General features: G+C 39.3%; 1 protein-coding gene across 7 annotated transcripts in view; it reads left to right on the top strand.

Annotated features, from left to right (window-relative positions):
- smtnb (smoothelin b) overlaps positions 1–13,286 on the top strand; it is a 314,089-nt gene that overhangs the window by 283,588 nt on the left and 17,215 nt on the right. For 5 of the 7 annotated variants that reach the window (XM_068005961.1, XM_068005960.1, XM_068005957.1 and 2 more), the window contains 3 exons: positions 544–667; positions 3,763–3,914; positions 8,452–8,623. In XM_068005961.1, coding sequence (XP_067862062.1) covers positions 544–667; positions 3,763–3,914; positions 8,452–8,605 — 430 coding nt within the window. In that variant the 3' untranslated portion in view covers positions 8,606–8,623. Of the gene's footprint in view, positions 1–543; positions 668–3,762; positions 3,915–8,451; positions 8,872–13,286 lie in introns of those variants that run through there. The other 2 variants (XM_068005956.1, XM_068005958.1) reach the window with 2 other exon arrangements.

Here is a 13,286-nt window from a genome sequence, read left to right as displayed (position 1 = left end):
ATTTCTCTCAGCAAAGTGGGAGTTTTTTTCCTACAGCCAGCACTGGTGGCAAGTACCATGCCCTTTTCCTCTCTTCCCCCCCCACCACCCCCCACATACATATGAAATGGACAACCTAGTGGAAATACCACCAGGAGCTCATTGTCCGCCTACTAAAGAAGATCCGTCTGGTCAGGGTGAAGGGAGATGGGCAGGTGAAAGTCTTGCACTTCTGACAGGATCTCTGCCACAGAGGAAAATCTAGGTTTATCTAGACATTGTGAAGAAAAGTATTTTTGAGTACATTCACGATCTCACTAGAAATGTCAATCACAGGAAATTGTTTACAGTGCCACTCTACGTAGCAACTAGAATGAATCATTGCTACAGACTTTTGAATTTTTTTTAGCAGCTACATCCAAAGTGTGGGTCAGTGTGAATGTGTATACGTTGAAGTCTTTGTGGGCACAATTTTCCCCCAGTAGCCGTGACTGGGGAAAACTCCAAAATGTAATTGATTTAATCATTTATAATAGCCAAAATTCATCTCTCTATATGTTTCAGTCCTGGAAATCCAGCCATTGCCAGGGTGAAGGTGCAGAGGTCTTCAAGTTGTGGTGTGCCAAATGCTAACAGTATTAAGCAGATGCTGCTCGACTGGTGTAGAGCCAAGACACGCGGTTATGAGGTGAGTGTGCATGCACTCTAGCTTATTAGAGAAAGTAAATGGAAGTTTTGGAAAATCTTTGTGACAGTGGGAGAAAAATGATTCAATTTCATCTCTACCAGGAAAGAGAAAAAAAGATTGGAACACAGGAGCAGCCCATTCAGTCCCTCAAGCCTGTTCTGCGATTCATTTAGAAAAGGATGATCTGTATCTTAACTCCATTTACCCGCCTTTGTCCCATATCACTTGATAGACTTACCTAACAATCTGTCAATCTCAGTTTTCCTGATTTCACTGCTAAATGGCCTAGCTCTAATTTTAAGATTATGCACTCTTGTTCTGGATTCACCCACCAGAGGAAATAATTTCTCTATCTATCCTATCTGATCCCTTTATCATTTTGTTTGATTGGAATTGCTCTGTACAATATTACTAACAAGCTCATTAACAGGTTCATATGAAGTTCTTCTGTCTCCTACTTTAACCTGTTTGTTAAAATAGCAAAGGAATGTCATACAAACTCACTAAGCCCAATTTCAAATCAAGTGTTTGAGAGTGACATAGGTGTTTAGGGGAAAATTTGGATAGGGCCTGATTTTGGCAGGGGTAGCACGATCCACTATTACCCCACGCCCAATGGCCCCTGCGCAGGCAGGTTGATACTTTTGTCAGGCCTGAGGACTCATCTGAGTTGGAAATCAGCGTTGAACGATTTGCACTTTCCACCTGCAGGGGGAGCTCCAATCTCTCAAAGGCGGGCTGTCCCTTAAAAATCTCATGAAGGAAGCTGCTACCTGTTATTTGCTGAAAATAACAGTCTGCTGTTTGCACACAGTCTGAACAGAGATCAGACATCGCACACATAAAACACAGTTGCAGGTCCCGTCCCTGTGATTACAAACTGATGAGTTATGTTAAAACATTGAATAAAGGTTGCGCACCACTAAATCCCACTTTCTCCAATCTGCATGCCAGACCTCACCAATCTGCCGATCTGAGTTTGAACCAGGCCTGGGAGAGCATGTGCACCAAGGTTCTCTGCTGATGCACTGGAGGCCTTGGTGCAAGAGGTGGACAGAAGGAGGGCTATCCTATATCCGCAAGGGGAGGGGGGCACGGGTGTAGGCAAGAGGCCCTCCCAGACATATACCCAAAAGGCAGCGGCAGACGAAGTCGATGCTAGGCGCACAGCATCGTGAACATGGATGCAGTGCAGGAAGAAGTTCAATGCTTTGACATGAGTAGTCAAGGTGAGTGAGGTCAACTGTCAAGTGGCGTCTCTTACCAACTACACCACTAGCCGCATCCACTGCTCCGTGCACTCCCCATCACCCACATACCAACAAACTCTTTCCATCAGTACTCAACTCTTCCAATCAGATGCTTCCTCTCACCCTTACACATTACCACTGTTACAAGCTGCCCACCCACAACTCACAGGCCACACACACAGTGGCAGCTATTCAACCATGACAGGCACATCACCTAGACACACGTCCCGCTTTCTTGCAGGATAAGGTGGCGCATATCAAGGCGCACCAAGTGGCAGTGGCATTTAGTCTCTAGAGCCTGTTCTGCCATTCAATGAGATCATGGTGGACTTGTGCCCTAACTCCATAGCCTCATATCCCTTAATACCCTTGGTTCACAGAAATCTATCAATCTCAGATTTAGAATTCACAATTGAGCTAGCATCAACTGCCGTTTGCAGAAGAGCGTTCCAAACTTCTCCCACTCATTGCGTGTAGAAGCATTTCCTAACTTCACTCCTACACGTCCTGGGTCTAAATGTTAGGCTATGTCCCCTAGTCCTAGTATTCAAGTATAGGAGACCTCCAAAAACAGTTACAAATGTCTCGGCAGTCAGAAGCAATAATCCAGCCACTAACCTGTAAATCCTGCATGGTCCCTTTAAATAGTGCTCGTGGGGGTCCTCCACGCACTCTAAGATGATCGAGGTTAAGACTGTGCGTTGATTTGAGCGTTAAGTCCCACAATGGTGTCTATCACTTTAAATCAGCATTGCACACTTATTGTATCCATTTTCTCCTTAATTTATACGCTTCCGGCGTTCATTATCTGCGCCTGAGCTAACTCCTATACCAAGATGGCGTCCGGCGAACATCACACTGGAAACGTGCGTGCGCAGCCATGATGCCATCTTGGCACTTCGGGAGACCGCGTAGCGCCGAGACAACGGGCACTACACGGCCCAGTTTAGCGCCCTTAATATTTTCAGTATTAAATATCCTTTGCACCTAATAAGATAGGTAACCATTTTCTTTGACATGACACCAGGGACTTCCCTATTTTTATTAGTGGTGTAGGATCAGAGAATCGTACAGAAAAATATTCTTTAGTTCATAACATTGTTGCTGCAAGAGAGCCTTACCATCTGACCCATAAAAATGATAATACAAATGATGATTTAAAAAAATAATTTGTTTCTTTGTATGGTATATTTTGTTTAAACTATGAATACTGAGAACATCTTTGGGGGAAGAAGTTGGGAGTGGCTACTAAACCTGCAGAATGAGAGAAATTAAAAAGTTATTGATCTGTGATGATTCAGTGATTTTGTTATTTCAATTGTGTTTTATTCAGCTTCATCACTTCCATTCCTTCCCAGCCATTTTTTTGATTGTTAACTGGACTTGCTGTATATGTAATTTTTTTTTAAAAGAAAAGGGTGAACATAAGAACATAAGAAATAGGAGCAGGAGTAGGCCCTTCGAGCCTGCTCCACCATTCAATAAGATCATGGCTGATCTTCAACCGCAACTCCACTTTCCTGCCCGATCCCCGTATCCCTTGATTCCCCTAACTCCAAAAATCTATCTATCTCAGCCTTGAATATATTCAATTGCTAATATTTAAGTTAACTGTAATTTGTAGCAGTTTGATTTTAAAAGGAGCCTAATAGCAAAATTTCCTCTTTGATGGACAATTGTGCTTCTTTGTCAGTTTTGAAAGAGAGTAATACATATTTTCCATTGCTGGTTTGCTAGGTTTGAGATAGACCACCAGGTATGCTACATTACTGCGTCTCAAAATAATTGACCCTCTGTTCACCTCATTCTGCTTACCTCACTCTAACATTTTTCTTTGTCCACCAGCATGTGGCCATCCAGAACTTCTCCTCCAGTTGGAGTGATGGGATGGCATTCTGTGCTCTGGTTCATAACTTCTTCCCTGAGGCCTTTGACTACTCAGAATTGAATCCCAGCAATCGCAGGCACAACTTCGAGGTGGCATTCACAATGGCAGAGTAGGTACCATTTCTTGAGCTTCACGTGCATTGTATTAACTTAGAGTTTGTAAAGTGGTGCCTCTAGCAGTGATTATTGAGCGTCTCTTTACAGAGAGAGCGTTCAATTTTAAAAGTGTAATAACAGCATAACTACTCAAGAAATAATAAACTACACTAAATTTTGGTTTGTAAAACATAACTCAACTGGAACAAAGAGTGGTTATTGTGTGTTTACTGAAAAAGAGAGTTAAGCAAGATGTACTGTAACAATGTTAATATGTGAGGAGACTGCTAATAAATATATCAAGGAACTGGATAACCACCTTCCTGTGCAATATATGTAATAATCTCACCCATTTTAGGAGCTGTGCAACATCCTGCTATACAGCTCCTCAAATATCTTTGGTCTATATGATAATATTATGATGTTTTTATTGCAGAGTATGGAATGAGCCTGGGTGCTTCTCTGCTGATGCAGGGTGCCCTTAGACTTGTGCTTAAGAGTTGGTATTTTTAAATGTTTTACCTCATGTAAAAACTGAAATAAAACTCCTTTGAAACCAAGTAACCCATTTGTCTATGTATAGCTGCAACCTCATTTACATCCAGGAAAAGGTAGCATCAATGTAGGATTTGTTGATTCCTGACCAGTTGACACCCATTGTGCATGCTGTACTCAGTGAGTTACCAGTGGGTATACTGGATGCTGTAAAAGGAATTAATAACTGATGTTGGTGTAGGCTAGTGCCTGTGTGGTTGCAAGCTTGGTGTTGGTGCATGCAGATACAAGCCTAATAGCTGTCGGCCAGAGGATGGCACCTATCTGGTTTAGGGGTGAATGCCCAATAATTTTTGTATATGAAAGCCAGACATTAAAAGTCCACCTTTTAATCGCTGCATTTAAAAAACTGTTGCACAATGTTCAAGCAGATCAGCCTGCAGCTATATACGTTTGCAAGCAGGGTCTGCCCAAAGCCTCTACTCCCTTTCTGGTTGTGGATTGGCAAAAGGTAGGCCTCATAGTGTAAGTACAGGTTTGATTTTGGTGCTGACCTGCTTTTGATGCAGGCTTTGTGTCCATTCAGATCTGATTTTGGTACTGGCCTGTTATCTATACAGTCTGGTATTGCTGCATGCCTGGTTTCGTACAGACCTGACTTCAGTAGAGTCCTCACTAATGTCTTTTATTAAGGTTTATCCCCTATTTTCTTTTTACCTTCTGGAATTTTTAGTGGTGTTACTCCATGTAAATTTCTACATAATGCATTTGTTTTATGTGTCAGTATTATTAGAAGTGATAAATCAAGCTTAAAGATTTTTCTGGGGTTCTGAAGTGTGTACTGCTACTGATATACTCCTGGACACAGGCCATATTTATTTCATATAGAATGTTTATAATATATCTGATAATTAATCTTTATAAAAAGCACTCCATGAACATTTGACTGTGGCCATTTGGAGCTTTCTGTATAGTGCATATGTTCTGGGCAATGCTTTCATCACTGTCTGTCAGCTTGTGGAGATTTCAATAATCAATTTTTCATTTAACCAGTGTGCTAAATTTTAATAGTGAGGTGATCAATGATCGCAGAAAGTGTAATATTAAATATTTTGTTGTAATTGGGTTCATGTTTTTTATAAATTCTTGATTGAGGAGATGTGACTTAGCATATTCGACATTAGGACATGGATTAGTGCACCACCAAGTGTGTTATTGGACCATACAGACCAGGAAGATGACATATGAACTCCTGGTCTGTACTGGATTAGCTGATCTCAGCTGGGTGGCAGTAACAGGAACAATGTAAAGATAGAGGGGGAAATAAATATTTGAAAATGATTTAAAGTTACTGATGTAGAATTTATAAATCTTTAAAAGCATTTCTTGATAGAATGAGACTATTACTTCTTGTATGGATTAATTTGTTTTTTCTTCAAAGCTGTCTTACATTTTCTCCTCTTTCCTTTATTTTCCCCTACAAATTTTTCTCTGCCATTTTCTTCCATCCCTTCCTCAAGGTATTGACTGCTTATTAGGCTATGGTCCCTTGGATGCCATGTACCTTCCAATACCTTGCTCAAGTGGCCTGTTCCCCTGTCTTCAAGTGTTATTATTAAAAATGAGTGCTTTTCCCATCTTTAAGTCTTGCCATGCAATGCACCATACCTCAGCTGAGATGGCAAGCAGGAGACCTGTGTCATGGCTCTTCACCTGCTACAAGGTCCCAGATGCACTTGATCCAACCACTGAAAGATGCATAAAGGTGGCTGGGGGTTACTCCTTTGTAGGGGCGTGCCTGGCATTTACTCAGGACTTTGATAGACTCTGAGATTAGAAGCTTGCCCTGTGGAGAATTGTGGATGTGGCCTTGAGTCCTTTTAGTATGTTGGAGCACCACTACTTTGCCCAATGTTTAACTTGAGGATGTTTTTATTTCATCAAGAAATACTGTTACTGTACATATGGATGTGTTCAAAACTCCAAGGATGTATTTAAAAATTAGTTTTAAATGGTCAGAATTAAGTGGTTAAAGATTCCAGGAAAATGAAGGACAACTGAAAATAAATTGAACATGTTTCATTATTTTCCATCCCAAAATAAATTAAGTATAAATGATGTTCAAGATTGAGCAAATTGTGATGCTGTAAAACTCTTGTCCCTGTTTATTGTGTCAGGGAAGCCATATGCAGTTCTTGTATTCAGTATAGTACCAGATTAAATCGAATGAAGTGGATTAGTTGCAGGCCACCATCATGAGTGTAATTATTAACTGGTGTTCCAAGAACCCTCCATTTTAAACTAAAAACTACAGAAGAATCTATTTGTGTTTAAAAATGGATAGTTCAGTGTCCAAAGCTGGCTGCAGTCTGAAATAAATGTATCAGATGTGTTTCTGAAGGAAAGTGGCTTTCTCGTTCAAGATAAATAATGAAGACTAATATTAGAGTCTCAGAAAATGTTACTTACTAACTTTAAGTCAAGGACGACTATGCAAGCAGTGGCATCCTTGAAGTCTACTCTCAGGAATGCTGGAACATGCTATATCATGGAGATGCATCCTGAATTCAATTCTGCTGATGTAGGAAATTGCCAAATGGCTCTTTTCTGTGTGCTGTCGATACCGATATAACTCCATTCTTAATGGTGCTGGAGAGCAAGAGAAGGGGAAGGGGTTATGAATGCCACAGGTCTTTGTAATGGATCAGTTGGAATGCCCATCATTGCTATCTCCCAACATGTATTATTTAAGAAAATATCTGTAGTGAGTTCTATAATTGACACCTCATCATTACAAAACTCTTATTTGAAAATTATGACAGCTACATTTGAACATGAGAACAAAGTACTCATCTAAAATTGGTTCTTTTAAGAAATGTAGATAATGGAAGTTGCTCTTTGAATTTTTAACCTAGCCCCTAGCCCCTCGCCCCTCCCCTAAAACAATCTTCACAGGATAACCTGCTCTAAGCTCTCTGCCTTAACTGAGAAACTTGCCTTTCATTAAATTTTAGTGTGTGTCCTATAGGGAGAGGAGTCAATGACTCTTAGGAGCATCATCCTCTTTATTGCAGAATTTTGTGTCCTCAAGGAAAGATTCTGATCCTGTCGTTTATGCTTGTGGAGCAGGGCGTATTAGAGACTTTGGAATGCTAAATCATTCTCTTCTCTCTATCTCTCTGTCTCTGTCTGTCTTTCTCTCTCTCCCTCATTTTATATTTATGTTCTATTACTGCATGGCCAAAATGTAAAATGTGTTCAGGGTTTTGTTTATTTCTCACTGTGAGAAGATTAAACGTCCACAGCTGCATCTGCCTATTTTTATTGCAAACTAGAAGGCATGTTGCTCATCCAGTTCTGCTCAACCACGCGTTAACAATTATTTCTCTGGTAGAACAGTGGGCTTCATTCATTTATTTTTTAAAAGAGAATGAACTAACCCTGGAAACTGACACAGATATGGTATTCTGGATTGAATCATTGGGTCACAGCAACATGTTGATTGGGGCTGTTTTTTGGCCCTGTGGGCTTTCTAATAGATACCACTGTGCTACAACCTGTTTCTTTTGTGGGGAGGAAAAGGTAGAACTGTTACTGTTCATTGACTGACTAGATTTCAAATTCTGTTTTTTGCTGAGTTTTTATTTGCTTTTCCACAGAATGCTCTTTAGTTATCCAAACTTTTAATTTATTTATTTAACTTTCTTTGTTGGTCTTTTGTGCACTATCATCGCTAATACACTCATAAATGTCATATGTTCTTCAAACAGTTACACATTTCCCCCATTGTTCACCAGAACCATTGCTTTTGATGTAGTTACCATGTTCATGTCATGTGCTACATTCCATGTTCAGTGGATTCGTATTGAGCACAGTGTTATTGCTGTTGTGTATCATGAAGCATGTTTTTTCTTTTTGTTCATTGTATGTCACTGAATGAATGTAATTTATGTTTTCTTTTGTTTTTTTTCTTGCTTTTTTTTTCTCCCTCTCTCCTCTGTTCCCTGCTGTGTCCCGTCTCCTCTCTCTCGTTTGACCCTCTCTCTGGCCCCATAGGAAGCTTGCAGACTGCCCACAGCTACTGGATGTGGAAGATATGGTGCGGATGAAGGAGCCCGACTGGAAATGTGTTTACACTTACATTCAGGAATATTATCGCTGTCTGGTGCAGAAGGGTCTGGTTAAAACCAAAACCAAAACCACCTCCTAGGGATTAACAGAGTGAAGGGTGAGAGACCTTATCTGACTAAGAAATTTTAGGTCTTAGCAGTCTTTGGTAAAACTAAGTTTTTGTTTTTCTCCCCTATCCAATTTTTTTTCTTGTCATCTTTAATTATTCTTTGAATTTCTCCCAGTTTGCTCCTGTGCTCTTCCTGAATTTTTGTTTTTAAATGTACAACTGTTGTCTCTATTTCATCATTTTGGGAGTGGTATAAAGGAACTAAAGAAAGGCAATAAATGTTTGGCTGTCTTTAAGTATCTGTCTCTTTGTATCTGTTTTTAATGCTCTGAATCTAGCTTATGCCTTTTGAGGATGTAATATTTTATTTTTATGATAATTATTACTTGATTCATTGCATTTCTGTCTTATTCATGTATTCTTGTGCTGTTTTATTTCTCTGTCTCAAGCCCTCCCTAACTCCTGACTGGATTTCAATAAAACAATTTGGTTCTGATTGTCATTTAAAATGTTCCCCACATGTTACACATTAGTGGGTTTGCTCCTGATCTCCGCTGAGGTGTTGGTGGTTGCTGAAGCAGCTGAGATGCTTTTTCAGGGAGTGGGAGGTGTCAGAGGGAAGTGCAATCAGTGGCATGTCTTCTAACAGAGGGAGAGGTGTAGGATCAAGGGGGGCAAAAAGATGTATTGAAAACTTCAATCAGTCTTGCCTTAAAAGTAGCAAGACTTGTTGTTTTTAATCTTTGTTCTACTTCTCTATCCCAGTTCTTTTGAATTCCATTGTTTTATGAGGGTACAGTTGCAAATCAATAGTTGTGTTACAAGCAGGTTCGTTCATCAAAACTTTGTCATTAAAACAAAATTTAAAAACTGTCATTTAACACCTAGGACCTAATTTTCAAATAATTTATTTTGAGATCCCTGTTGGTAGTTATATCAGAATATAATGATACAATTGTTCATGTCTACTGACTTATCGTTGTCAACAAAGGACACACTTTTGTTTAAAGCAACTCAGTTATATTATGCACGCTGTTCATCACACCATCTTCTCGGTTATATGCAAACACCTCACACCCTGCTGCCTTTATGCCATTGTCACCTGGCTGACTGTATCTGTCATAAAACTTAGAATTGAAGATACTAAAAGTATGGATGTGTGTGGACATATAATAGAATACACTGAAGCTAGTTATGCATCTATTGCAAAACAAGAAGTGAAATAAAAACAGAAGATGCTGGGAACACATAACAAGTCAACCAGCATTTGAAGAGAGAAAAAAACAGGTTAACCTTTCAGACAGTGTCGTTTAGAACTGAAGACTGAAAGAAGAACAAACATTTTAATAGAATCACGAGAAAAAGGGAGGAAGAAAAAGTTGGGGGAAAGTCACAAGCAAACAACAGATAATGCAACTAAATCACAGTTGCATAGATCTCTAAGGCATATATTGGTTTCCATTCATTCATTTTAAGAAAAAAGTAGATGTGAATATAAAGTACTGCGCCCCACTTTATACACACATCCACTTTTTCACTAAAATGTAGCCGTAGGTATCTGAAATAACCCAGACTATATTGACTTACCCTTGGCACAGTCTTTATTGAATGTGTCCATCTGCTGTACATAGCTGTCTCTCGATCTCTAATGACCTGCATTGTATCTACCTACTTTGTATACGTATCCCAGCAATTAAATACATTGACCTATTGAATTTGGGCACTTCCCTCCAGTTCTCTAGCTGAAGTATGTCAGTCTACTCTACCTCTTTGTTTCTCTGTTCAATATGATATTTTCCTACGTTTCCTGAATGCAGCCAAGTGCAGCTTGACTAAACCACCATTTTCCTCTTTCTACTATACCATGGAATCTCATGTATTGGTCATAATAATGTAAAAAATTTCATCTATGATTTATGCATTGACAATCAATTTAGCTTTGAAATCACATCAGTGCTGAATCTGAATGAAAGTGCAAGCACAAGATTTTATGGTAGTTCTCCTTGAAGGTAGAAAAGCTACATTCACATTATGAAGCATAATTGGAACCCAGTGACATCTCAACAAATGCAAAAGATTATGTTAAGAGTCTAATGAGGATGTGCAGAGATAGGATTGTATTTTATTAAAAGGAAGCCATGCAGTAAAGCTTGCAAATAGCCAAATACACACAGGATTGGTGAGCGGATATTGTACACTTGGCAAAGAAGTTCTTAATTATGGGAAATGAACCTTTTTTGTAATTAAAGAAAGAGGCTGAACAGACATCATGGTGGCATAGTGCATTGGATCTTCAATGTGATGATCAACAGAATGGTAAATCATAGGTTCATATCTACCACTGTCTGCATGCTGAATTCCCAATTTAGGGTATTTCATCATTAGAAATTTAGATGTATCCCCCGTGGGGAAGGAGGGAAAATCAGAGGGAAGGTAGGTGGTTTATGAGCCTTCCACCATATCTGCAATTGTGGGTTATAGGCTCAGAAACCTCCTTGACCATAAAAGCATGTAATGCAAGAGAGTCCAAAAGAAGGAGGTAGTCAGAAGTTAATTTATCAAAAAAGGAAGCGTGGACATTGAATTCAGTCACTTAGCCTGATTCAAACTGGCACAATTATTTTGCAGCTGTGAACCCTGTAGTATTTAATATTTAAAGATTACTTGTTCAGAAGTACTCACTAACTGCTTCCATCTGTTTAAATATACTTTTTCTCTCATGGTCAGTTCAGAAACTAAAAACAAATGCATTAATGTGCAGAGATCTGTAAATTACTGCTCCTCTGTCTGCTATTTTAGCACAGGCATTTTTTAAAAATGGATTAGCTAATACAGCAACAACAACAACTTGCATTTATATAGCACCTTTAATGTAGTAAAGCATCCCAAGGCACATCTTAGGAGCGATTTTGAAACAAAATTTGACAGATAAAGAAATGTTATACAAATGTCCAACAGTAACATCTAGGCTAGTGCATTTTGAAGAAGGGGTCCAACTGGATGAGCACGTGGACATTGATACATGACAAAAACTGATATTCCTAGAAGCAAGTTCAATAGATGAACAGTGGCAAAACAGAAGTCTTTAAGTTGCTGTGGATGGTTTTGCCTAACGATGGTTGTAACAAATCCACGAGTGTAAACAGATTTATTTACCAAAAGATGAACATAGGATTAAATAACAGTAATATAATATTTTTATTTTTTATAATAAAAATCCTTCTAACTAGCTCCACAAAAGGTGGAAAACAATAAGAAGTCGCAATCTAAATGCTAAATTATTGTCCGGGTGCACCCATTTATGGGCGGATGGGTGGCACAGGGTATTTTCCTTGCGCCTGAATAGAGAGGCCTGAGGCTCCCCAGATCTAAGCCCGCCAGCAAAGAGTTGTGAATATCGGGCCGGTGCTAGCGTTGCAGTGATCCCAGGATTGGGCCGGGGATCGGTGGCCCGGGAATCGCAGGGATTGGAGGGGTTAGACCAGGGTAAGCAAAGGGCCTAACAGGCATGCTTCAGGCATGGGTAAAGGATGCTTTTTTTTATCCTTTCCCAATATGGCAGGTGCCGCACTTCTGGATGGAAATGTGCATGCACTTCCTGCCTGCCATATTGGGGGCTTAGTAGGCAAGATGATGCCCGAAAAAGGGTGCTGTGCGGCCAAATTCATAGGCCATTCTTTTTTAAATAACTTTTATATACGTAGTGTTTTTTTTCTCTTGTATTATCACAATGGGAGCTGTGCTAATCTGAACTATATCTGTTGGAAGTTCGAATCTAACACTCTTTGAACAGCTACAGCTACTTCAATATACCTGAAAACAGTTACCTGCAATTCCTGGATTTGAATAACTGTCAACCACACTTGAAAATATCTGGCTGACATACATGTATCTGAATAAATCACACAGTTTGATTGTTCAAAAGTAGCTTGGCTCCTCCCTCAAGCTTTACACACGACCAATGAAACTTGTGCTTTTTGTATTAAGGTAGGTTTCACTGAAGATTCTAACATTTAAACTCCTCATAAATAGTGACTACATTTAAACAAATCTCTAAATAGATAAAATAAGACAAAACTGTTTATTTTTGTCAATCATATAGCTTGCTGACACTCACTATCTAGGTTCAGTCATGAAAAGCAACCACTTGGGCAAACATCAGATGGCTCATGAAACTACACCCAGCATGAATCAACAACTGAAAAAGATGAAGGGAGAAAAGCAGAAGGAAATAATTGCCTCGATCTCATTCTAAAACCACTTTGGTTAAATGACATCATTTCATTTCATTTTGCGCAGCACGATAGCAAAATACATGGCTCTTAAGTTTACCATACCAAGAACAGCCTGTACTCAGATTAGGATCTCATTCCAGTCCGGATACATGCAAACACTTTGTAAACCTTTATACTGCTGGCTCATTTAATGATTCATTCAGTGATTCTTTGGGAACAAAAGCAACAAAAAACAGATGTGCAGATGTAAACAGTACCATGAAAGTGAAACTCGAGCAATTTATACTAGTCATCCCACATTCTGTTACTCGTTTCAGCTCTTACCTAGCCTTTATTTTTTATATTTGAATAACAATTTAGCTTTATGAACTAACGGCAGTAAAACAAAAATGAAAATTTACCTCTCCCTGACTTGTTATCCCTCCTCAATTGTGTCCTTTTGCTTTGTTCTCACTGTGGAACGAAACCCATTATTT

Source organism: Heptranchias perlo, chromosome 25, assembly GCF_035084215.1.
Source record: "Heptranchias perlo isolate sHepPer1 chromosome 25, sHepPer1.hap1, whole genome shotgun sequence".
NCBI lineage: Eukaryota > Metazoa > Chordata > Chondrichthyes > Hexanchiformes > Hexanchidae > Heptranchias > Heptranchias perlo.
Note: the sequence above shows the minus strand (reverse complement) of the source record. Positions and strands in the feature narration are given on the sequence as shown.